The sequence below is a fragment of the Grampus griseus genome (assembly GCF_964374135.1).
Source record: "Grampus griseus genome assembly, chromosome: 15".
NCBI classification, from domain to species: Eukaryota; Metazoa; Chordata; class Mammalia; order Artiodactyla; family Delphinidae; genus Grampus; species Grampus griseus.
Window position 1 is genome coordinate 69,738,608 of NC_139009.1, and position 27,656 is coordinate 69,766,263.

The window sequence follows — 27,656 nt, forward strand, 5'->3', positions numbered from 1 at the left end:
TAAAAGAGAATCCCCATAAGGTTAAGAGCTGACTTTTCAGCAGAAACTCTGCAAGCTAGAAGGGAGTGGCACAACATCTTTAAAGTGATAAAAGGGAAAAAGCTACAATCAACATTACTCTACCCAGCAAGGATCTCATTCAGATTTGATGGTGAAATTAAAACCTTTACAGATGAGGAAAAGCTAAGAGAATTCAGCACCACAAAACCAGCTTTACAACAAATGTTAAAGGAACTTCTTTTAGGCAGGTAACACAAGAGAAGGAAAAGAGCTACAAAAACAAACCAAACCAATTAAGAAAATGGTAACAGGAACATACTATTGATAATTACCTTAAATGTAAATGGATTAAATGCTCCAACCAAAAGACATAGACTGGTGGAATGGATACAAAATCAAGACCTGTATATATGCTATCTACAAGAGACTCACTTCAGATCTAGGGACAGATACAGACTGAAAGTGAGGGGATGGAACAAGATATTCCAAACAAATGGAAATCCAAAGAAAGCTGGAGTAGCAATTCTCATATCAGAAAAAATAGACTTTAAAATAAAGACTATTACAAGAGACAAAGAAGGTCACTACATAATGATCAAGGGATCAATCCAAAAGGAAGATATAACAGTTGTAAATATTTATGCACCCAACATAGGAGTACTTCAACACATAAGGCAAATGCTAACAGCCATAAAAGGGGAAATCAATGGTAACACAATAATAGTAGAGGACTTTAACACTGCACTTTCACCAATGGACAGATCATCCAAAATGAAAATAAATAAGGAAATACAAGCTTTAAATGACACGTTGAACAAGATGGACTTAATGGATATTTATAGGACATTCCATCCAAAAACAACAGAATACACTATCTTCTCAAGTGCTCATGGAACATTCTCCAGGATAGATCATATCTTGGGTCACAAATCAAGCCTTGGTAAATTTAAGAAAAGTGAAATCATATCAAGTATATTTTCTGACCACAACATTATGAGACTAGATATCAATTACAGAAAAAATAAATAAAAAAAATACAAACACATGGAGGCTGAACAGTACGATGCTAAACAACCAAGAGATCACTGAAAAAAACAAAAGGAAATGAAAACACGATGACCCAAAACCTATGGGATGCAGCAAAAGCAGTTCTAAGAGGGAAGTATATAGCAATACAATCCTACCTCAAGAAACAAGAAAAATCTGAAATGAACAACATAAACTTACACCTAAAGAAATTAGAGAAAGAACAAAAAGACCCAAAGTTAGCAGAAGAAAAGAAATCATAAAGATCAGATCAGAAGTAAATGAAAAAGAAATGAAGGAAACAATAGCGGAGATCAATAAAACTAAAAGTTGGTTCTTTGAGAAGATAAACAAAATTGATAAACCATTAGCCAGACTCATCAAGAAAAGAAGGGAGGAGACTCAAATCAACAGAATTAGAAATGAAGAAGGAGAAGTAACTACTGACACTGCAGAAATACAAAAGATCATGAGAGATTACTACAAGCAACTCTATGCCAATAAAATGGATAACCTGGAAGAAATGGACAAATTCTTAGAAAAGCATGACCTTCTGAGTCTGAGCCAGGAAGAAATAAAAAATATAAACAGACCAATCAGAAGCATTGAAATTGAAACTGTGATTAAAAATCTTCCAACAAACAAAAGCCCAGGACACTATGGCTTCACACGTGAATTCTATCAAACATTTAGAGAAGAGCTAACACCTATGCTTCTCACGCTCTTTCAAAATATAGCAGAGACAGGAACACTCCCAAACTCATTATACGAGGCCACCATCACCCTGATACCAAAATCAGACAAAGATGGCACAAAGAAAGAAAACTACAGGCCAATGTCACTGATGAACATAGATGCAAAAATCCTCAACAGAATACTAGCAAACAGAATCTAACAGCACGTTAAAAGGATCATACAGCATGATCAAGTGGGGTTTATCCCAGGGATGCAAGGATTCTTCAATATATGCAAATCAATCAGTGTGATACACCATATTAACAAATTGAAGGATAAAACCCATATGATCATCTCAATAGATGCAGAAAAAGCTTTCAGCAAAATTCAACACCCATTTATGATAAAAATACTCCAGAAAGTAAGCATAGAGGGAACATACCTCAACATAATAAAGGCCATATAAGACTAACCCACAGCCAACATTGTTCCAAATGGTTAAAAACTGAAACCATTTCCTCTAAGATCAGGCAAGAGACAAGGTTGCCCACTCTCACCACTATTATTCACATAGTTTTGGGAGTTTTAGCCACAACAATCAGAGAAGAAAAAGAAATAAAAGGAATCCAAATTGGAAAAGAAGAAGTAAAACTCTCACTGTTTGCAGATGACATGATAGTATACATAGAGAATCCTAAAGATGCTACCAGAAAACTACTAGAGCTAATCAATGAATTTAGTAAAGTAGCAGGATACAAAATTAATGCATAGAAACCTCTTACATTCCTTTACACTAACAATGAAAAATCAGAAAGAGAAATTAAGGAAACAAATTCCATTTACCATTGCAACAAAAAGAATAAAATACCTAGGAATAAACCTACATAAGGAGACAAAAACCTGTATACAGAAAGCTATAAGACACTGATGAAAGAAATTATAATAATACAAACAGATGGAGAGATATACCATGTTCTTGGATTGGAAGAATCAACATTGTGAATATGACTATCCTACCTAAAGAAATCTACAGATTCAATGCAATCCCTATCAAACTACCAATGACATTTTTCACAGAACTAGAATAAAAAATTGCACAATTTCTGTGGAAACACATAAGACCCCCCAATAGCCAAAACAATCTTGAGAAAGAGAAAGGGAGCTGGAGGAATCAGCCTCCCTGGCTTCAGACAATATTCCAAAGCTACAGTAATGAAGACAGTATGGTACTGGCACAAAAACAGAAATATAGATCAATGGAACAGGATAGAAACCCCAGAGATAAATCCATGCACATATGGTCACCTTATCTTTGATAAAGGAGGCAAGAATATACCATGGAGAAAAGACAGCCTCTTCAGCAAATGGTGCTGCAAAAACTGGACAGCTACATGTAAAAGAATGAAATTAAAACACTCCTTAACACCGTGTACAAAAATATGCTCAAAATGTATTAAAGACCTAAATGTAAGGTTGCACACTATAAAACTCTTAGGGGAAAACATAGGCTATGACATAAATCACATAAATCACAGCAATATCCTTTTCGACCCACCTCCTAGAGAAATGGATATAAAAACAAAAATAAAAAAAATGGGACCTAATGAAAGCCTTTCCACAGCAAAGGAAACCATAAACAAGACAAAAAGACAACCCTCAACAAAGCAATTGACAAAGGATTAATTTTCAGAATATATAAGCAGCTCATACGGGTCAATATCAAAAAGCAAACAACCCAGTCAAAAATGGGCAGAAGACCTAAATAGACATTTCTCCAAAGAAGATATACAGATTGCCAAGAAACAGATGAAAGGATGGTCAACATCACTAATCATTAGAGAAATGCACATCAAAACTACAGTGAGGTAACCCCTACCCCGATCAGAACGGCCATCATCAAAATATCTAGAAACAGTAAATACTGGACAGGGTGTTGAGAAAAGGGAACCCTCTTGCCCTTTTGATGGGAATGTAAATTGATACAGCCACTATGGATAACAGTATGGAGATTCCTTAAAAAACTAAAAATAGAACTACCATATGACCCAGCACTCCCACTACTGGGCATATACCCTGAGAAAACCATAATTCAAAAAGAGACATGTATCACAATGTTCATTGCAGCACTATTTACAATAGCCAGGACATGGAAGCAACTTAAGTGTCCATCGACAGATGAATGGATAAAGAAGATGTGGCATATATATACAATAGAATATTGCTCAGCCATAAAAAGAAATGAAATTGATTTATTTGTAGTGAGGTGGATGGACCTAGAGCCTGTCATACAGAGTGAAGTAAGTCAGAAAGAGAAAAACAAATACTGTATGCTAACACATATGTATGATATCTAAAAAAAAACATGGTTCTGATGAACCTAGGGGCAGGACAGGAATAAAGACACAGACAAAGAGAATGGACTTGAGGACACAGGGAGGGCGAAGGGTAAGCTGGGTTGAAGTGAGAGAGTAGCACTGACATATATACACTACCAAATGTAAAATAGATAGCTAGTGGGAAGCAGCTGTAGAGCACAGGGAGATCAGCTCGGTGCTTTGTGACCACCTAGAGGGGTGGGATAGGGAGTGTGGGAAGGAGATGCAAGAAGGAGGGGCTATGGGGATATATGTATACATATATCTGTTTCACTTTGTTGTTGGGCAGAAAATAGCACAGCATTGTAAAGCAATTATACTCCAATAAAGTTGTTAAAAAAATATGTCATGTTCTCTTAAGGTAGATGTTAAAATTATAAGCAAGGTATTGCTATTTGATGTGAATTTGGAAACCAAGTTTGTCTTTTATCATCTGGGAGATATTGGGTAACATTGCTGATCTCTGAGCTTTTGCTTTTGATTTAGAAATTGGAATAGTAATACCACTTAGAGGGACAACAGGACGATTGCATGTAGTAAATGCCTCAATTATTATTAAACTAAGATACATTGAGGGCTTAGTATGTTCCATGCACTGTGCTAAGCATTTGAAATGCACTCTGCAATGTGTTTTCAAAATCATTCTGTGGAAGAGATACTGTCATCCGCATTAAAAATATTAGGAAAACGAGGTTCAGAGAATTTAAGTAACTTCCTGGAGGTTACAAAGTTAGTAGTTGATATACTGTAGTGCTTCCAGGAAGACTCTCTTGATATTCTCCCACAGTGTGATGTGTTTTCTATCATTGCTGGTATGGAATGCAGTGTAGGAACTTATTTAATTTTATATATATATATATATATATATATATATATATATATATCCCTAGCTAGTCTGTGAGCTCCATAAGGATAGGGAATGTGTCTGAATGTTCTTATTTTTTTCCCTGATTTCTTGCACAATGAGCACATAATGTGTGCTTAATAGGATAGCTTCTTGGCCATACCTTTTTCCATTGTAGTAAGTTATCACACTGAAAAATCCTAGTAAATGATTCTTAAGTTTATCATTCATTCATGCTTGCATTCATTTATTCCCACATGAAAACACCTGAGTTTATTTTAAATACTGGATTTCAAAGTGCATTGTCTACCTAAGATTTAGGGCCCAAAATCAAGTAATTAATTTTTTTAGCTAACTTAATTTTTGAAATTTACTTTGTTATATTTCCTAGTACTTTAAGTAGACTAACAAAAAAAAAGAGTATGGTATGGAAACATAGAATTTCTTTCAAAACAGCTGAAGTAATCAAATTAATCATTTATTTAAAAAAAGGAATTTAAAATAAGGGCTAAAGTGACATGGCTTGTTTCATTTGCCCTCCCACATGAAAGTTATGTTATATTAAAATGCTAATTATATTTAGATGTGAAATATGACTTTTTAATTAAGTATCCTAAATTATTAATGCCCAATAATAGTATTTATAATTCATGTATTTTAATTAAATTTAGATTCAGCTACATATGATAAAACATCAAATATTTATTTCTCTCTCACATAGAATAAGTCTATAGGTGGTACAGGGCTGGTATAGTAATCTCAGAGTCATCAAGGACCCCGACTCCTTCTGACTTTATGCTCTGCTCCACTTGAGGAGCAGTGGAGGCTTCTGTTCTCAAGTTCATCTTTTGGTCCAAGTTGACTGCTAGTGCTGCATCTTCCCATATCCCGTACAAGAAGAAGAAAAGAGGTGAGAGGGCAAAATGGTGTGCTTCCTAGCTGTGTTAACACCCTTTAAAATATTTCCCAGGAACATCTGTACCCCTACCCCAATTATGTCTACGTATATCATATGACAAATCTGAAAAAAATGGGAAGAATTGGGCATGGAGTGGCAGTTCTTACCCGTCTATACTCTCCATTCAGTGGCACACAAACTGAATTCTGACTTCTGGTAGTTGCTTGATCCAGCTGAGCCCCATTTTTCTCAACTGTAAAGTGAAAATTACATTAGTATCTACTTTGTTGCATTGTTTTTAGTGTTAATGTGTGCCACAGACCTAGTACAAGGCCCAGAATGTAGAAGTACCGAATAAATCGGTAGCTAACTTTATTTTTCATTACCTTGTCTCTTCCCAAAGATGATGGTCTTTTTGATGATGTAGGTGCCCTCTTGCCCTCTTTCATCATGTCTACCAATCAAGCCACTGGATATACAGTAGTGAAGAATCAGCCAAAGTCTCTGCCCTCATAGAAATTGCAATTTTTTGTCATTGAGAGTCCTGAAGGAATCACTACGGAGAGGTGATAGCTGAAAATACAGAAGGGAATGACTTCAACAGAGAAGTGAAATAATGATTCTTATATTTCAATCTGTAGAAGAATCACATGGGTAGCAAATAAAAATGGAGATTCCTAGGCTTTCCCTTCACAGTTCTGAAGCTCACGCCTGAGATCAGGAATCTGTATTCTATTTCTAAACGTTCTGGATGCAGATACACATGGATCACACTTTGAAAAATTCTGGTCTAGGAAGGAGGGAGGAGTGAGGCTATGGTGAGAGCTTCCCAGGGCTTTAAGTCAGTTTCGACCCTTTCTTAGACCTCATGGCTTGTCTCATTAGGCTATTTCATTCTAGCTTAGTCTAAATAATTCTTAGTTGTGAGAAGTTGTTGTGGTTGTTCACTGTATAGTATGTTTGGCAAGATCACTGGCATTTCCCCACTAGATGCCTGTAGTGGGGAAATTGCCCCAGATGAGCACCATAGATCTGGTTGAAATCTCGATTTTTCACCTAGAATATACATACTATTTGAAATGGAGCCTTTTATTTCTTCCCTCTGGAAGGGTGGAAGATGGAAGATACAATGGTTCCAGATTCATCTGCCAAATGCCCATTCGTAGCCTGGCATCGGGGTGTGGGTGTGCATTTTTCTAGAAGCGAGACTCCTGAGAATCCATCACGGTCATCCTCTGGCCATAAACTTCATACATCTTTTTAAGATCTCCATCCATCTTCCTTGTTGGTTACCCCCAAATATTCCTGTCTTAGAGATACAGGCATTTCTACTCTCAAAGGCAATTCAGGGCTCTGATAAGAATGTGTTTAAAAGAAAGTTAAGTGAATTTACTTCAGTTTCTTGCTTTTTACAAACAAGGGTATTGAGTTTAAAACAATTCAATTTTTTTTTTTTTTTTTTTTTTTTTAGCGGTACGTGGGCTTTTCTCACTGTTATGGCCTCTCCCGTTGCGGAGCACAGGCTCCAGATGCGCAGGCTCAGTGGCCATGGCTCACGGACCCAGCCGCTCCGTGGCACGTGGGATCGTCCCGGACCGGGACACAAACCCGTGTCCCCTGCATTGGCAGGCGGACTCTCAACTACTGCGCCACCAGGGAAGCCCAAATCAATTGTTTTTATAACACCTTTTTTTGTTAAACAAAACATTTTCACATATTACTTTATTCTCTCTGTATACTTTTTAATCCTTGTATGATGAAATAGATAATAAGTACCTTTTTAAAAATAAGGAAGAAAAACAAAGTGATAATTTATATTTTTTCCTTTAAAAATAATATTAAGAAATGCATCAGGCCAATGGTCTTGAGATTCAAATTAATTATGTGAGTGTTTTTGAGATAATATTTATGATACGTAACTGCAATGCTGAAATTAATGCTAGCTGAGCCCTTGAAACCAAGCAAATTATAGGTAAACATTGAATATATTTCATAGTTTAGCATTAATTCATTTTAAAGAGAAGGTTGGAGAGCTGTAACAGGTGGTGACTCTAGATGAAACAGAGATCACTCTTTCTTTCAAAGCTGTAGTTGTAGTGTATTTGAAATATTTACCATGGCAGTTTTTAGTGTATCAGGTAAAGAAATAATGAGGTATCCTTTAAATCTTATAATAAATATGGAGGTGATTTAACTTTGTCAAAGGCTAGATTCACAGGGACTACAAGTTAGGGATTGTGCCTTGAGGAAACTTTCATCTTAGTATTAAGTATGATTTTCAGTAGGGGCAAGATACTGTATCAGACTCTCTCCAACACTTTAATGTTTATCTTTGTTCACTGGTTAAAAGTTGTCATTTCATTGGAAGTTTACAAAGTGCTTTTTTTTTTTTCAAAGAAGTTTTCCAATTTCATAGATTTGAGGCTTGCTTTCAAAGGAACCACTAATATCCTTTCTATGATTTTTGGCAATACTGTTATGCATGTCCAGTCTTTTGAGGATACTTTGTCCTTTAATCTGTGATTTTGAAAGTTTCTTGTATAGCTCAACCTCTTTTGCAAGAGAACAGACAATATGTTGTCCATCCGTAGAGGTTCTTTGTTGGACCAAAGAAATAATATTTCCAGTTTTAGATTGAAGGGAGCCCTCCGGTGTTTTTGCTGTATTTTTCCTAAAGTACTCACTCCAGGAGAAACAGATTATAAGGTTCCAAACCAGGCCAAGCCCTGGCAGGCACTTGTAAGGGGACATATTCTAGTTTCTCAGGGGAACCACCTTAAATGCTCTTTATTTCTTATTTTATTCAAAAACAATTGGAGCTGCAGTGTATTATTAAATACACTACACCTGGGAACAGAAGTCATACACTTAAAATTCCTGGTAATTGTCTTATTAGCTAGCAAGTTACTTTTCTTTAAGCCTCCATTCTCTCATGTATCAAACAGTAAAGATAAAGGGATGTATCATTTTTTGGGGGGGATAGAGTGAAGATTAAGTGATGTAAAATATTGGCTGGGATGCTCAATATATATTGAATCTGGAAAATATCCAAAGTACATTAACCCAATACAGAGAAGTATTAGTCAAATTTCATCAGTAGGCTGCTCTTACAGATCAGTTAGAGGCAGCCTGAGCTAAGAATCCATCACCCAACTGACTAAACACTGGGGACGTATATACCCAATCCTACGTGGCTTATGTGGTGCTAGCAAGAACATGACAATAAAGGGACAGGAAGTACTTGTTCATAAATAGCAAGAAGTCTAGTTCTGAGACAAGACTTTCACATGCACACAAAGTCTTTGAAGACAAAGCAGCAAATAAGTAACTAATTATTTCATGCCAGCAAGAAATGTAACAGGAGTTGAGCTGCAATCACCAAGGATAGCTCCATGGATGCTCATATTACGAGAATGGTTTATCTTTATTTTTTGGCTGACCTTTATTTCTTTTAGGAATGCACTCCACAGTCAGTTTTTGGGTCCCTGATAGCAGGTTCCTCTGTTACATTTATTTTGAGAATGACATTTCCTGAGCATTCTCCAAAAAAGGGAAAAATTAGATGGTAACTAGACCACCTCACCCATATTTCAGCCCTAGTCATCCCCACTGTCAGGTGGAAAAGAAAGCTTACCTCATTTTGGAAGTACCTTGTTCTTGTCTTGTTAAGGCTTATGGTACTCTCACCCTGGGCGTCTATTGGAATACCCTTCCCTGTGCAGACTTTCTTGGGCCTGACTTACCCAGGTGGTCCAATAAATTATGATGAAGATTCTAAAAGGACTCACCCAAGGTACCCAGAACTTATGTAATAATCTTTTATAGTGACATACTTATTTAAAATTTTAAAAGTTTACTTTTAAAACTGGTGAAAATATATTGGTATTAATAACCCCATTTTACAGCTGAAGAAGCAGAAGCTCAGAGAGGTTACAAGAGTACCCCAAACTTTCCTAGTCAGCAGCTAGCACAGTCAAGATTAGAGCCAATTTCTCTTTGTGCTGTTGTGCTTTGTGCATTTGAAGGATGTTGCTTGTCCCTGTCCCCCTTAGACTAGTAGTTGAACAAGAAATACAGGATATAGTATCAGTCAGATAGTATACACGATGGTAACAACTAAGATATGTTGTGTTCTTAAAAACTATGTCAGCCTTACATCATATCATGGTGCCCATTGTGTGGTTGAGTAAAAGGCTTTGTTGTAGAAATTTAGAATAAAAAAGTTTTTTTCATAAACTTTGTGTAAATCGCAAGTGGTATATGTGGTGGCTAGTGGGAAGGAGAATTAGATTTTGTATTTGATCAAGTTTTCTTTGAAAATGTAAGTGACTTTTTAGTGGCTGGCAAGAAAACGAGTAAGTAGAAGATGAAGTCCTTACTATGTGCCTAATTCATATCTCATGTGGATCGTGATTGCAGGACTGGAAGTTGGTGTGACCTTTTATTCCTTTATGACTTAAGGAAATCCACTTCATTACTGCTTGGTCACATGATTCACATTTATGAATAGTTAAAAGCCACCATAATTCATACTGAGCTCCAGATAAATGGAACCAATAGCCAGGAATAGAGAGTTCAGGGCAGGAAAACACTAAGGTGGATTTGCCTGGTCAAAGAAGATTGCATGTAGTGTGTCACGTGGGTAAACTGAAGCTGAGTTCTACCAGATATGAGTTTGTGAACCCAAGTTCACGAAGAACTTAATTTTTCTCTATTTCCTTTTATGTAAAGAATGAATGATGGTATCTATCTTATACATCTTAGAGATCATTTATTAAGTCCCCAGAACTATACCTAGCAAACATAGCTCAGTGCTTCACAGACGCTGGTACTGTTAATGAGAGAGATGATCCTTAAAGAAAGCCCAGTATTTTATACACAGAAAGTAATAAACACAAATAATTGAATTATGGATGTTTTCTGAGCAAAGGATGATCCTGAAGCTATACCACTGAGGGGAAGAGGTCATAAGACTTGTATTGTAACTAGATAACATTTACTTTGTATATTATGTCCCTAAATCCCACTGTCCTGCTAATATTTTGCCTTTGGGTACTCTTCCATGGAAGAATAAACAGATTGATGACATGGGGAGTTGGGTACTGGACTAGGCATTGTGCCCTACATTTCCGTCTTTGGACAAGCTTTGTCGTCTCTTACTTCCTCATCTGTAAAGTTGCAATTATTCAACAACATTCAGCAAATATTTATGGAAGACCCATATGCTGGACATTGTTTTAGGTGTTTGGGATATAGCTTGGGGTGAGGGACAATAAACCCATGAAAAAAATATTTGTTAGATGATGACGAGTGTATGAAGAAATACTAAAATGGAAAGAGGAGGAGTTAATGGTGGGAATGGAGTTGCAATTTGGAAAGAGAAGTTTTCACTGAGATACTGATATCTGATTAAATATCTGATGGAGTTTAGCGACCAAGCTCTACAGGTATCTGAGGGAAGAGCATTCTAGGCAGAAGAAAAAAGTATAAAGGCACTGAAGGGCAAGCATGACTGGTCTGTCTGAGCAATAATCAAGAGAGCAATGTTTTATTTATTTATTTATTTATGGCTGCGTTGGGTCTTCGTTGCTGTGTGCGGGCTTTCTCTAGTTGCGGCAAGAGGGGCTACTCTTCGTTGCAGTGTGCGGGCTTCTCATTGTGGTGGCTTCCCTTGTTGTGAAGCATGGGCTCTAGGCACGTCGACTTCAGTAGTTGTGGCACATGAGCTCAGTAGTTGTGGCTCATGGGCTCTAGAGCACAGGCTCAATAGTTGTGGCACATGAGCTTAGTTGCTCCACGTCATGTGGGATCTTCCTGGACCAGGGCTCAAACCCATGTCCCCTGCATTGGCAGGTGGATTCTTAACCACTGCACCAGCAGGGAAGTCCCCAAGAGACCAATATTTAGTAGTGGAGTGAACAACAGAGAAATCAGAACTATTGGTAACCAGATTTTATGACCTTGAAGGCCACTGTGATAGTCTTGGATTTTACTCAGATTGAGATGGGGCACCATTGGACGATGTTGAGAAGAAAAGCAATATTATTTGAGTTTATGTAACAGGACTATTCTGGTTCCTGTTAAAGGGAGGAAGATATTGAAACAATCTAACAAGAGATTCTGTTGGGGCTTGGCCATAGTGGTAATAGTGGAGAAGGTGAGAAAAGGTCAAATATTGGATATATTTCAAAGATGCTGCTGACAGACTATGATGGAAGATTGGATGCTGGGTCAGAGAGAACAAGGTGTAATATAAAATTCTGGGTTTTTAACCTAAACAGTTGGAAGAATTGTGTTGTCAATAACTGAGATTAAGAAGACAGTGGGAAGAGCAGGTAGCTCATACCTGTCTCTGGAATGTTGGGAAGAGTCATTAAGAGAAGTCTGAAGAAGCTTAGGTTATCCTCTAAATGTTGAGAGGTCTTTGTGAAAGTAAGAACTTTTGCAAGAACCTGAAGTAAGATCCAGATGGAAGTTAAGTACTTACAACTCACTGTGTTCTAAGTAAGATAGGAAAACTTCACCTGAACCTGTGACAATGTACACAGTGAACACTTGGAAATTAATTAAATATGTGATGAAACTGGTAGTGAGTTTACATCTCACAATGAGAAAAGTAGTGGCCAGGAAAAAAGAAAAGTATTTGGAGAGTATTGTTCTATGTCTACTCAAAGAATGTTTCAAAGTAGGCAGAAAAATGTATTCAATTATGAAAAGCCATGGGTTAACTGCTCAAATTTAAAACTAATTTAATTAAAATTACTGACTTTAAAAGATGCATTATACTGAAGACCTCTTATGAGCCCTTGAATAATGATATCCATTTCTTTTTGTTGTTATTCTCATTTCTGTAATAAAAGAAGAGTTGAGGGCTTCCCTGGTGGCACAGCAGTTGAGAGTCCACCTGCCGATGCAGGGGACATGGGTACGTGCCCCGGTCTGGGAAGATCCCACATACGGTGGAGCGGCTAGGCCCATGAGCCATGGCTGCTGAGCCTGCACGTACGGAGCCTGTGCTCCGCAACAGGAGAGGCCACAGCAGTGAGAGGCCCACGTACCGCAAAAAAAAAAAAAAGAAGAAGAGTTGAAATTTTAGGTTGATGTAGTGAATTATTTTGTATAGTTACATATATGTCTAAGATTTCACATCAGTTTTCTGCATTATATTTAAGAGATTATTCTTTATGAATTATACAAGGAGAACAATATGCTAATGAGGGAGAAACAATATTAATATACCCCTGTTAATCAAAGCATAGCCTTTGGGGGGAGGGTTCGAAGGCCCATAGTGGATATGGTAAATGGGTTTAACCTTGATTGCTCACTCTCATCAATTGCTAGTGATTGACTGCAGTGTGTTTTGAGAAGAATTCTGAGATCTTGTCTAGGATCAATAGAACAAAGGACTGTTATTGGCTGGATGTGCCTGATAAAGGTACCAATGAAGAAATGGTAGCAAGTATGTCACACATGAACCATCCTTGCCTTCACTAAAAGAGGCATTTCTGGAAGAGGCTTGGAGCATTGACAAGTATGGCTTGTTTAAAGGTTACCCATTCTGTTTTTGTTTTATTTTGTTTTGTTTGTTTGTTTCTTTTGCACCTAACTTACTTCTTGGTACCTCCTGGTCTTTCCAGACTGTAGCCTAGGCAATGTCCTCTCTTTATAGTTTGACTTTTAATTATCCTGGATTTTTTGGTTAGTCTATTTTCAACACCTGGCCTTTGCTAATTTATTTGGTTAATAAATATGAACAAAATATAACCAAATACAGCAAGATTGGTATGCTTATGTTTTGGGAAGCTGGGTGGATGAAACTTTCAAGCACCCCTGAAGAATATGTAGATTCAACACTGTGAGTCTATTGGTGGGTTAAGATAACGAGATAAGCTGATCTCAGTTGAAGACAGCAGGTGTTAGGTCCAATGGGCTAAAAATTTTAAATAGCCCGTTTTATAGAAAAATGGATTTAAGACTTTAGGAAACAAATCTAGGAAACCCAACTGTATTTTGATGGAGTTGAAGCACAGGGCTTGGGAGGTTGATCTTCAGTGTTTGATGTGCAGAAGAGGGAACTGTGTTTGAGGTAGCTTAGGACACTCTCAGCTGGGTTCTGACGACAATATAAGAGTTGAATTAATTAGGCTGTTGAACTTCCCAGGTAACATTATTATGCTTTTCAATAAGAAATATCTAGAAATAATATCTTAACCAAAACAAAGAGTATGATTTTTTTTGAAGAGCCTGAATTTTTGAAATGTTAGGCCCTATATGTGGTTGGATAAAATATTTTATACTCTTTCTTTTGATGCCTCTCAAATAAGATCTTTAAACATTACTTTCCAGGACCAGATTGGCTTCCCTCCACCTCCTACTAGAGCCATCTTGACTTTTCAACTATCCAGTCTTTCTCCAACCCCTATAAGCCCTAAATGTTCTTAGATATTTTGGGTGCCATGCATAAATCCCCCATGTTTTCTTATACTGAATCTTGAGCCTTCCTTTCCTCCATCTAAAAGATTCAGTAGTGCTACAAAAGATACAACTTACGGTGCTTTTCTATTCTCCTTGTGAACTTCTCCATGCCTTTATCAGTACAACATTAAAACTGTAATAATCAGGCATTGAGAACAAGCCAAGGTGACAGTAGCTTCAGTAAGAAGAAGATTAGAGAGAGTCCAAAATGCTGGATTGGGTGGATGGAGGGTGTGGAGAAACCTTGAGAGGAGAAAGTAGAGGAGGAGGAGGTGGAAATGGAAAATATGATTTTAAAAAGACCCTTTTTAAAAAGACTCAAATGGTGATTTAAGGAAAGGTGGATCACAGTAATAATAAAAGCTTATGATTTGCTAAGGGCCTCCATGTGCCAGGCATTCAGCTTCAAGGGTATTATCTCATTTAATACTTAATAATCCTAGAAAGTGCTTTTTTTCACTTTTACTTTAGAGAAAGATAAGAAAGAGTTTCAGGTAGAGTTAGGTTAAGTAGCTCTCCCAAGATCACATAGCCAGTGATTAGACCCATCAGGTTTGAGCTCAGGTTTTGAGTCCAAAGTCCAAAATCCAAGCTTTTCTTCACTGTAAGAGAGGAAAAGATAAAACAGGATGGAGTAACAGGGAGAGTTGGAAGTGGAGCATGAAATGTAAGAATGCATTGCCAGAGGGGAGAGAATGTACAGGACTTGGAAGAATGGGGTGGAAAGAGGGTACTAGAATCCTGAGGAGGGGTAGCAAACACTCCTTGGGGAAGGGGTCTCTTCTGCTGCTCTTTACTCTCTTCATCCAGGACTCAGGTAGCAACAGAGGCTTTGACCAGCTCTTTCCACACACCTGATGAGGAGAGAGTTATGGGCTGGATGGGAGTTTAGTTTCCCCAACATATGAATAATGCCACATGATACAACTGTTAGTGATTGAATGTGGAGAGGAGTGAACAGATGGCGAAGAATAATCCAGGCTTCCAGATTATGCTCCCTTCCCAGGCACAACCCTCCATCAACCAGCACCCAAACCTGTGGTCCTTGACTCTTTGGATCTATTCTTCACTTAGTAGTTGCACATTGTATTCTGGAGCCTAGGAGCTGTTTTGTAAGGTGTTAAATGGCCTTTTTCACTTATCAACAAATATACCATGACCATGCAAAGTTCAGCATTTCTGAGAGTACTGGGCCCATTGGTGGCTCTTTGATTCATTTTGTGAAGACATATTTCTCTTGGATTCTTGGGCAGTGGCTTGTCTTAAATTTGCCTCCCAGTAATGGTAATGCAGAATAGTGCAGGAGAATGAAGGAAATAAAGGGATCAAATGTGGTGACCTTCTGCTAGCTGGCTGCCCCATACGGAAGGCAAAAAGGAGCTGTAGCCCTTTGAAAGTCTAAGCCTTGGTTGGTGAAGACACGATGATTCTCATGATCAGAGATGACAAAATCAACAATCAATGCATGGAATATGTATGTGACATAAAGATATTCCTACCCAGGAATATCTCCCAGTTTGTAATATATATATATATATATATATATATATATCTCCATCCACTGGCACATGGTCTCTTGTTGGATTTATTTCCTATGCTCCTGTTGTTATGTGAAAACAACCCAGAGAAAACCTCTGGGCCAGGAGATCCTGATGTGTAGGAAAAGGAACAGTATGGGAAGGCAGAAATATAGAAAAGGGAGGTGGGGACTTCCTGGAGGAATAGAGATGCCTGTTCATAACTTTCCAAGGGGTAACACATCCCAATACTCCCATTTCTCCTTGGAATTCCAAGGTTAGCAAAAATGCCTTGTTTGGGGTTGAGCAAAAACTGTTCTGCTTTAAATGGTGAGAAAAAAAATGGCTCTAAGCCATATTTAAGAAATTGTTGACTGTAATTAAGCCTTCATGGGAATCCCCAAGGTTTACTTACCTATAATTGAAAAAATGCAAATGAAGACAGTTAATCAGTGGACTGGCTGACTAAGAAGTACTACCTACCTCAATGAATTAGAAAGGAAAACACAAATATGTCCAGTTGAGAAAGTTACCTGAGAACCAATTGGTAAATTTCTCAGCAACACTGGAGTTTTTTTTTTTTAAGCCTGGCTGAGATTGCAGTGCTTGTCTGCTAAGGCCTTTGCCAACTTCATCTTGAGCCATTACAGACGTATTTCCCAACAACTGGCCTTCAGCCTTGGGAGAGCACCAGCTGCCTCCCTGGCAGCACTCAAGGAATCCCTGCAGAAAAAATAACAGACCTTTTCTCCTCCTTTCTGCTGTGATTGAGCCACTACTTAAAGTTGAAAAACATTTACTTTTCAAGATCCTGTAATCAAATGGGAACACCCTTGGGATTAAGCCAACTCTTCAGGAGTTAGCCTACAGTATTCTTGCTTTCAGTTATCAAGGATTAGTACATGTTCTAATATTAATAGATTTAATGCAGTTTATTTTTTGTTTTAACGATCATCACAGCCATACCTGTGATGGTCATTTTCACTTCAGACATCATACTTGTTAGTATATTCAGCTAATTTTTACCCTCTGATTTAAAATCATCCCCAAAATGCTTTGTACTTCTGTTCATACTTATGTCTTCAGCTTAATTATTTCATTAATTAGCAACTCATACTGTGGTGTCAGTACAAATTCACAATTTGTCCCAAAGTTAGCTATGGGAAAAAAGATTAAATGCTGCATCATTTAAATAAAAAAATACTTGTTCGAGGTTGATTGGTAGTAACAGAAACAGAAAGTATTAAACAATTTAAATATAGAAGTATCTCTTATAAACTATATCAAGTTGTTTTTGACAACTTTTTCAAAATATGACCTCTTGGAGGAGGGAGGTAAAGAAGTTTCCTTTCTCATGCCACTGAGCATATTCTCAAGGAGCAAGGTGCTGTGATTGATTAGTAATGCCTGCCATGGACACCATAGGGGTGAGTGCAAATTGCTGCCCTATGTTCACCACTGTCACTGTCTTAACAAGAAGGAATTCAGCTTTGCTAATTTATTTCATTGTTGATGTTTGATGAGGAAGAGTGTGTAGACTAGGACACTGAAATGAGGGTTTACCACACAGGAATAATCTTTTTTGTATTCATGTAAACATCCGTGAAGTGGGGAAAGATGTGATTAGGCCGAACCTTTTCACCATATCTTTGTTTGCTTCAGTTATTTATTACCCTGGACTTGCTAGCATTTTATAAAAGTGTTATTGATATAGACTCTGGAAAATGTAGGGAGATATTTCAAGGTATTTCAAATGTATCACAGTTTCTAAGGGGATCAAATATCTCTTCAAATCCTCATGGATTTTTCAAACATGAAATGTTCTTCTTGGCAGATAATAGGCTGCAATGCTGTGGGTTTCTAACCTCCCATTCATTAACAGCAAAACTGACTTGTAGCAAAGTCTCTTTTTTTTTTTTTTTCCTGCAGGTAATTTGTGACTCCTTTTGGAGAGATAACTGTTTAAATATAAATAAATGGCCAGCTCCAATAGAGAGATTCCAGTTTTCTCAGGGTATTTACTTTCAATTTATTATCAATTCTTCCAGCACAACTTCCTCCCCTCAAAACACTACCCCAGCCCTGAATATGTATAGTGTAGGTCCATTAAAATATTTCTTGTTCTTATATGTTAAACACTAAGTTAGTCCCATTAAAAGATCTTGCACATGGTTAAAATGGACTCTACCCAGTTTAGCATTCTCAAAGTCATTAGCACTATCAGTTATTATTTGAGAAAATTAGAATAAAAGAGCCTAGGCCCAAATGGGACTAGCTTACCATTCCCAGGCACTTCTAAGCTTTTCAAGGTAATCGCTCCTTGGCTTTTATATTTCAAAATCACCTTCAAAATGATTTGGTTTATTTTATTCAATTTAGCTTAGCCAGTAGTCCAATGACATTTGCATTATTTTTAATGCAAGGACGGATTGCTTTGTACTTGGGATTTGCATGAACTACCATTTATGGTTCATTATTTTGTGGTAATAGATAATCAGCTTTTTGGAAATAGATTCATTTCCAGGTTATATTTCTATCTCTACATGCATATTTTAAATGGGTTAATGTGGAGCACAGTGAAATCCTAATTCTCTTCTCTAATTATATTCCTGACCCTCACAAATTAACATCCTAAGATGTTCACTATGTCATATGTGGTTAATCCAATGCATTTCTCTCCACCTCTTTCAGATTACTTTGCACTTTTGACAATGGTATTTTTTTTTATTTGGGGTGAGGGTGTTTTTTTAAAGCCAGTTGTTAAATCTAAACTGCATTAGCTTTATTGCTGGTTGGCCCCAGGAGGATCACCATTATTATCAAGGGTGAAGGATTGCTAATTACCTAAAAGAATCGAAAGTAGCCTTGGCTGTCAAGGGAATAGTTAAGATATTTCTTGATGATGTTATGTCTTAGATTATTAAAAGAATATTGATTTTGATCTTGAAAGTATAATGCAGAGAAAAATTTTAGTAGATTTATTGGACTTTTTGACCTGTGGGAAGAATATGGGTTTAATATCTCATTCCACATTCTATTAGCTCTCTCTGTAGAAACACTAAATAAGAAATGTGAAGGGAAGAAAAAATCAGACAGAAATTGACATAAATTATATACTTACTGTACGCAGAACTGGAAAGACCAATATAAACAAAACATGGTTTCTTACATCTTGCTCCCTGAATTTCACTCACAGAATTTCAACTCTTCCTTTGATAACTCACTCTACCTACGTGTAGCGCACACACACCTCACTATGTCCAAAGTTAAACTCAACAATTCAGCACTTCAGCTTCCCACTTATTTCTATCACCTGGATGAATACATCCATATATACCAAATTGTACTAGCTAGGAATTTCAGAATTGTCCTTCTTCAGCACTCTTAACCATCCAGGCATGAACAACGTTCTATTTAACCCATTAGAAAAGTAGTAGAAAAATAGAGGGATAGACTGTAGGGTAGAGGGTAAATGACAATTTGGTATTTCAAGAAATGCAGTTGCACTTTCATTTGAAAGAGTGTGGTTTGAGTCATGCAGTCACATTTCTGTCAAATTCTATTTCTATTGGAACTGAACACCTCTTGCAGTATAATCCCCATGTTAATGAAATAGCATGAAACATAATGACATGGTGTTTCAGAAATCTTCAGATGATCCTGTAAATTTTGAGTCATTGTAAGCACTTTTCACAATTCATAAGGAATTAAGCAGCACAAATATCAATTAATGGAAGAATCACATTTCAGGAAGTCTTCCCTCTAGTATTTCTCTCTACTCAAAACGCAAAATGAGGAAAGTGTAGGGAAAGAGAAATCTGTCTATTAGAAGTTAAGTGAGGTTAAGAAGAAGAGAGTGGTAATAGAGGCAGAAAAAGAGCCAGAAAAACCCTATAGAATTGGCTGTAAAACAGCTCTCCCGCCCTTATTTGCTTTTCATGGACTGTAATAGAACAAGATGTGAGGAAACATCTGTTGCCTTTTTAAAATAGTACTTTGATATTTTAAAAAGAATAGTGACAGAATTAGGAGAAGCCTAATTTCCGTGGTTAGGGACAACAGACACCTATGGAATAGAATAGAGAGAATTAATCTAGTACAGCTTGATAAATTTGGGGACTATGGATTCGTCTGCCATGCTCGACACTGAGAAGCATCATAGAGCAATGGTTAGAGCATGGGCTCTGGAGTTAGGCTTCCTGGGTTTAAATCTTGGCTTGCCCACTTAGCTGAGCATAATGGTATTCCCTGTCTGAGGGGTGGATGTGAGATTGAATGAGAGAAAGGAAACTTAAGAAGTTAGTCCAGAGACTGGCTCATGGTAACATTTGCTAAATGTAACCTATTATTATTATTATTTTTAATTAAGTAGCCACTTCTCTTAGACTTGATATAAGAATTTAATGGGCTGCCTCATAGGAATAGAAAGGCCCTTGAGCAGGAAAAGATACAAGTCTCTTTCTGTGGGTGTCTACTCAGTGTATATACAAGCCAGCTTGAGGAATGGCTGGCGACAGTCCACCTTTGAGACTTATTTAAGCTAGCAAGACCAGCCCAGATAAAGACTTAGGACACTAACCAGAGTAGCTGAGCCCCACCTGAGGGTACAACAATATACAGCAGTCATTTCTGCTGTATATTGAATGTACTTCATAGAAACAGAGCAAGTACAAGAAAAATCTGCAGGGATCGGATCCCAGGAACTGCTGCCGTCAAGGTGCATCCAAGCCAGGAGACCAGTCAAAAGGCCAGGAAGGATTGCTGGGCAGTAACACATCCCAAGCCAGGAGATTTAGTTAGAAAGAATTCAGGCTCTGAGGATGAGACTAAAAATCACAGACCAGGTGAGATGGACGCTGTCACTAGACTTAGTCATGATGTTTATAGGATGCCCAGGCAGAGTTAATAATTGAGATCAGTTCATTTCGAATGATAGTTAGTCACTGAAAAACAAGACCCCAGAGATTAAATGATGCTTCAGAGAAGTAATGCAATGTAGTGGTTCAGATGTTGGGCTTTGGAGAGAGAGAGTACAGGTCTTAATTCCTACTTTGCCAGTTACTACAGGGACAAGTTATCCTACCTCTCTAAGCTTTCCTTTTCTCATCTTTAAAATGGGGGTAACAGTTTCTACTACAAGGATTTTTGAAACTTGAGTCATGCAAATTAATTAAAAGGACTAAGGCAATGCCAAGCACCTAGTAAGTGCTCAAGTAATGTTGGGTATTAATATTATTAGAATTTCATTAACACGTCTTGTTTGAAAATGCCCTAGTTACAGTATACACCACAAAATAGAGCACAATTATGTGAAATAAGTTTTCTTAAACTTTCCATTTAAAAATCTTCTTTCCATGTAGCTTTACTCTTTTTAATGTATTTTCTTTAGGAAGTGAATTTTTAGCAAGATGTGCCACTTGGAAACCAGGTCTCAGTGCTATTTTGGACAAGTATAAAGGAGACCCATTTTTAAATAAAACAAATTATAATTGTGCTGAAAATGATCTAAATCATTACAGTGGGTATAGGGCAAATGGTAAAATTTATCCCTGGGGAATTCAAGTTTTAAGAAGAAGTCAAATTTTGTATTAATTTTAGATTGGCCTTATTGCCTTGGAGTATATTTGTTCAGGCTTACCCAGCCCTCACCTCCTCGCTTTGCCTTGCCATGAATTCAGTACCTGCCCCACCAGGTGGCTTGAACAAAATCATTGACTTTATAATTTAGAGTCTCACTGTCAACTAATGTGTTAGGTTTATTCATAGGATTCCTGTGTCAGGCTGGGAGAGCAAAGGGGTTCTGAAGAAGAAACAGGCTATCATATTTTTGCAGCAGAATTAGACACCATCTATCTGAAAATGGAATCTGTGGTAAAAATCTCCAAATTATTTGTGATTCTTCTTTTTGGATCCACTCAATTCTCCCAACTCAATTCTCCCAAGATTTGCTTTTCGGGGGACAATTTAAAATACAATAGACATATCTTGCCCTAATCTACTTCTGCTAATTCTGTTACCCCAAAGCAAATCAACAGAACTGTCCCTGATATAATATCATTCTACTCTCTCTTTACCCATAGCACACAACAAAAATAACTAACTTTATGACCGAATTTTACTCTTTTCTGAAACCTTATAGACTTTTACAGGGAACTGTCGATTGGCCAAGGGGTATGGTATCTAGCTCCTAAAGAAACTATGACTGATCTAATCATCCCAGCATTTTGCTATCTTATCTATTTTCTTCATTATTTGTACTTCTGCCTGGGGGTATAATTGGAAAGATGAAAAAGTGAGATTCAGTTGGATAATTAGCTGTGATGTTACCAAACTTGTTGATGGTGGAAGTCCTGAAATCATTGGTTGAAATAAGCCTTGAGAGAGTCCTTGGGTGTCATTAATCCAGTGGTTCTTAACCTTTGGCATGAATCAGAATCCCCTGGATTGCCAGTTTTTTTGATTCAGAAATGTGGGGATTGGCCTGAGAGAGTGCATTTCTAACAGGTTCCCAGGTGATGCTGGTTCAGAGACTGTACTTAGAGAATCACTGGACCAATCTGTGCCTGTTTTTCCTTCTATTAACATGAATAATCTAGAATTTGCTTTTCCTTAACTAACTTTAGAAACTTATGCTGTAAAAGTAAACATTATGGGTTAAACAGTTATTTTGGTATATGGACACCTTATACAGTGTAATAGAATTGGTAACACAACTAGTTACTCTATCCAATTGGTTGATTTAATTTGCAAAGCAATCAATTATATATTCATTGAGTCGTGGCTCTAATCCACAAATCTCAGCTTCTCTATATTATTGTGGTGTCAATGTAATACTGGCTTTTAATCATGTGTGTGTGTGTGGTGAAGCCTCAGTTTTATGGTATTGTAAGAAATTTATACGTAGAAAGCTTCTTCCATTGTTTTCTCAAATAATCTGATTTTATGAGCTTTTTTATGGTAGACGGATTGAGTTTATTTCTCATAGAATTTTTAAACTCAGAATAATGTTTATTTAGCTTTAATAAAGGATGTGGAACAGATAACAGCCAGAACAACATAATAGAGTCGTTAGATATAACTTCTTTTTTTTAACATCTGTTATGGAGTAGAATTGCTTTACAATGGTGTGTTAGTTTCTGCTTTATAACAAGTGAATCAGCTGTACATATACATATATCCCCATATCTCCTCTCTCTTGTGTCTCCCTCCCATCCTCCCTATGCCACCCCTCTAGGTGGTCACAAAGAACTGAGCTGATCTCCCTGTGTTATGTGGCTGCTTCCCACTAGCTATCTATTTTATATTTGGTAGTGTATATATGTCCATGCCACTCTCTCACTTTGTCTCAGCTTACCCTTCCCCCTCCCCGTGTTCTCAAGTCCATTCTCTATGTCTGCGTCTTTATTCCTGTCCTGCCCCTAGCTTTAGATATAACTTCTGATGTCCCCAGTCACTGCTTGGGACTTGCTTTGGTCACAAGAAATGACAAGTTAAGTGAAATCAAGTCACATCACATAGTGGAGTCACTGTGTTTGGGGTCACTGAGCATAACACTGTTAATTACTTCATACCCAGAAGGTTGTATGCCTAGTTCCTATTCTCTAATATAGCTACACCGATTACAAGTTATACAATGAACAATCTCAGCAACTAGGAGCACATTACTTAGGAACATTCTTGGATCCCTCATTTAACTGCAATGGATACATTTCCTTAGTTACTATTACAGGTTTAATGAACAAACTACATTCAGGCATCCCTGAGGCTGGAGTAATATTTGCAGTTCAGCTGTTAATTCTTTCCTTTCACTAGGTGACATGTAGAATCCTGGCTGAAAGGGGGTCTGAGAAATGCAGTTTTGAACTTTTCCAGCTTTTGTGGTCCAGGAGTTTGAAACAGTTATTGAACGGTCCAGTATACAGTCTATAACACACTGCCTAACTGGTTAAAAGCAGAAAAGAGGTAACTTGAAAAATACCTGGTCTTAGAGTCTGGAGATGAACTTCTACACCTACTCTGCTCTAAGTTGTGCCTGGTCTTAGCAATTTTAAAACCATTCTACCCAATAGGGTGGCAGTATGGCACAGTAGTACAGTCTTTAAGGACCCCATCACTTAAGCTGTATAAACCTGTGAAAATTGCTGGACCTCTGCATGCACCAGATCTCTCACCATATAATGGCAATGACAGTAATACCTCCGTCACAGGGTCGTTGTGAGAGTTAAGTGGGGAAACAAAGTTCTTAAAATAGCATTTGGCACATCGTAAGAAATCAATATTTCATTAGCGCATGGATAAGGGGGTCTCATTGAATGTTCTTTGACCTATGCAAGTCTGACACAACTGTTGACATTTTATATGAGGTATATTTAAGACCTGGGAATAGTCAGGTACCACAGCACAATAAACACCTAAGTAAAAAGTCAGCGCACCCATGGACGTATTCCTCTGCTTAGCTGCCTGCATCCCTACCAATCCTGAGCTCAAGATGGAGAAATAGTCTACAAATAGATACTTCCACTGAGAGAGCCATAAAACCCCTTATAACATTTTATTCGTTAGTGCCTGCCAAATGCTTTTCAAATAATTGTCATTATTACCAATCAGCCTAATGCAATAACATGACATGTTCCCCTTTGGAAAACTTTTGTTATGTTGGAATTCTTACATGCCAAAAGGAGGGTTTTGTCTTTCGAGGTACTGGGATTTTAGAAAACTGCATATCGTCGAGTATCCTCTATTTTTTCTTTTTATTTTGGGATTAGGGCTAGAAGACAGGTGACTGCTTTGTAACCTATTCTCCTTATCATGTAACAATCTGCTCCTTTTTCGGCAATACTGTATACTTGCATAAACACAACATTGTTTTAACTGAGAAATTGCACCTCCATCTTCTGAATGTTGTGCCTTGGCTAACCCAGGTATATTTCATTCTTCTTCCACTCCAGCTGGACAGTGCCACATCGCTCATCCAGGCAGCTAAAAATCTGATGAATGCTGTTGTCCTCACGGTGAAAGCATCTTATGTGGCCTCAACAAAATATCAGAAGGTCTATGGGACAGCAGCTGTCAACTCACCTGTTGTGTCTTGGAAGATGAAGGCTCCAGAGAAGAAGCCCCTTGTGAAGAGAGAAAAGCCTGAAGAATTCCAGACACGAGTTAGACGAGGTTCTCAGAAGAAACACATTTCGCCTGTACAGGCTTTAAGTGAATTCAAAGCAATGGATTCCTTCTAGGACGATAGGCTTTAACAAGAAAGCTTTTTCTTTGTTTTCCTTTTCTATTCTTTTCTTTTTAATTCCATTTTTGTATGTATACCTGCTGACTCATATGCCTCTGGCATGGGGAACTAAGGGAGCAGTGTCTGTTTGCATGTAAGATGAGATGTGATCAATAGTGCTGATCCATCTGTAGCCCAGGGAGGGGATAGGGAGTTCCTGTCCCAAGGTGGCACAGAGCTGTCCTTTGCAACATTCTAGTAAAATTGGGCAAAGAGTTCACATTGCAATGTTTATGGGAGCGGGAGGGATGGGGAAAATAAACTTAACTCTACAAAAGCAAACTCTAATGCATGCAAGAATCATTAAGTTGGCAGGTATATTAATAAGCGAAAAATCTGGAAGTGTAATGGTAGAACATAAAGCTTGTATTGCTTCTGTTTCAGTGCAAAAGTGTACTAGCCAATACGCTTAAGTGTGTGGCCCACAAATTGAGCAATTTAACGTTGATATCATATCGATGATATTATGTGGAGTTTTTACTAAGGGGAAACTAACTCATCCAGCCGAAAATGTTTCTTTTAATCTGTATTCTGTTCTTTCTCTCCTAGTCGTGCCATTACTAGTGCTCATGTTATCAATTTCCCCCTTTACTGAAAACATAAACATTTATTTAAAACAATTATAATCCTTCTGGGGGCACTGGAAGCACAATATGGTGATCATCTTGCTTTTACTTTTTTAAAAATTTGAACTATGATTTTGCTAGAAATAGGAAGCCCAGTGATGGAATGTTAGAGGAATGGAAACTGACAGTGTGTGAAGATTTAGAGGCAAATACATAGGTGTAGCTTGGAGTGCTGGTATCTAATATACCATTGTATCCACTAACTCGAAATAAACACATTTAATCTTGACATCTGAAGAATGCTTTCCTTCTTTGAATTCATGCTTATAAAAGATTAGCTCATCTTCTTGAAAACTGATTAAAAATGCTTTGTGTTCATTTTTAGAAATTAGAGGTAAAAGTAGCTAGGCGATATGTAAAGAAAACTCTGGGGTATCTTTAAGTCCAGGAATTGTTTTTTGTGTGTGTTTTCCCATGTGTTTTTATTCACTTTCAAACTGAATCTAAAATGAGAAAGTCATGTGTTAGAATTTTCTGGGCCACGTTTAGCCCTGGGCTAAACTTAAGAAACTTAACGTGTTCTCAGAGAGAAACTGAATAAATAAATAAATATATATATATATATATATATATATAGAGAGAGAGAGAGAGAGAGAGAGAGAGAGAGATCCATTAATTTCAAAATATTTTATTCATTTCAATATTTTATTCATTCATTCATTTTTTATATATACTGTAAAAAAGAGGGTCTCTGTCCCATTACTAAGAAAGAGTGGGCTGTAGTCTTTCAGCTATAGCTTGAGGAGTGAGGAAATAAAAAAACTAATATTCATTTGAGTTCTCAAAACTCCTCCCATTTGAATGATCTCTACAAGTTTGCAAGTTATAGTATGTCTCCAGAAGACTTCTAGTAAAATGTGTGCATTTCTTAGCAATGTGATAACATATTGGGAGACATGGACACCTATGCTTTGTGTCAGCTTAGGTACAAAGTCCCAAAGAGAAGAGACTGAGAAGTTGTGGAAGAAGAAACAGTCCAAAATGTTATTTAGAGATGGTTCTGCTCAAATCACTTCTCACCACCACCCCATGATGAAAACACCACTCAGGCTGAGAATGATCTACGGATGGAGAAGCCACGATAAAAGCTGTAGAGTGATTTTCAACACTAATCATTAAACCACTATTTCAACTACCCTGCTCCCTTAATTTGTGTAAACACTGAGAAAGGCAACTATTGACATTGTCACAACTATTTATGGAATGCGTCCTCTGAGCCAGGTCCTAAGTTGAGCACACCACTGTGTGCACTTATTGGTAACATTGCGTAACTCTCTGGGTTTATGCATTCTGTGATTTAATGGGTTGAAAGTATTCTTCAGACTAGCCAAGAAACTTTTAAAATTCAAAGGCTTCTTGGCAAATCCTGAAAAATAGTCAGCAGGCATCAGAGGAGCATCTAGAGAATGTCATTGACTTTGCCCTTAAATTTGAGTTAAATTTTTTTTTGCACTACGCGGGCCTCTCACTGTTGTGGCCTCTCCCGTTGCGGAGCACAGGCTCTGGACGCGCAGGCTCAGCGGCCGTGGCTCACGGGCCCAGCCGCTCCGCGGCATGTGGGAGCTTCCGGACCGGGGCACGAACCCGTGTCCCCTGCATCGGCAGGCGGACTCTCAACCACTGCACCACCAGGGAAGCCCAAGTTAAATGTTTTAATACATGAGTGTGAGCAATGTTTTATGTGTGTGGTTTCTGGAAATCAGTCCTTGATTTTATTTATTTTACCAAAGTTTACTGAGTAAAAGTCATCACTGCCCATCATTTCTCTTGTGATCAAGGAGAATAATAACTATTCAGATACATAATTAAATATCAACACTGTGCTGAGAGCACTCTAGCAATAAAAAAGCTTAGCGTTTGTTTCCTGGCCTCAAGAAAATACAGTCTAGCTGGGAACATAGGATACAGACAGAAAATGATACGTAAATATGTCGTGAAAT

General features: G+C 37.6%; 1 protein-coding gene across 4 annotated transcripts in view; it reads left to right on the forward strand.

The window, feature by feature from the left end:
• The window catches only part of CTNNA2 (catenin alpha 2), a gene marked incomplete at both ends in the record, with an annotated part of 1,036,807 nt that extends 1,011,761 nt beyond the window's left edge, over nucleotides 1-25,046 (forward strand). For all 4 annotated transcript variants that reach the window (XM_082672515.1, XM_082672516.1, XM_082672517.1 and 1 more), the window contains one exon: nucleotides 24,759-25,046. In XM_082672515.1, coding sequence (XP_082528641.1) covers nucleotides 24,759-25,046 — 288 coding nt within the window. The remainder of the gene's footprint in view (nucleotides 1-24,758) is intronic.
• Between the last annotated feature and the right edge of the window lie 2,610 nt (nucleotides 25,047-27,656).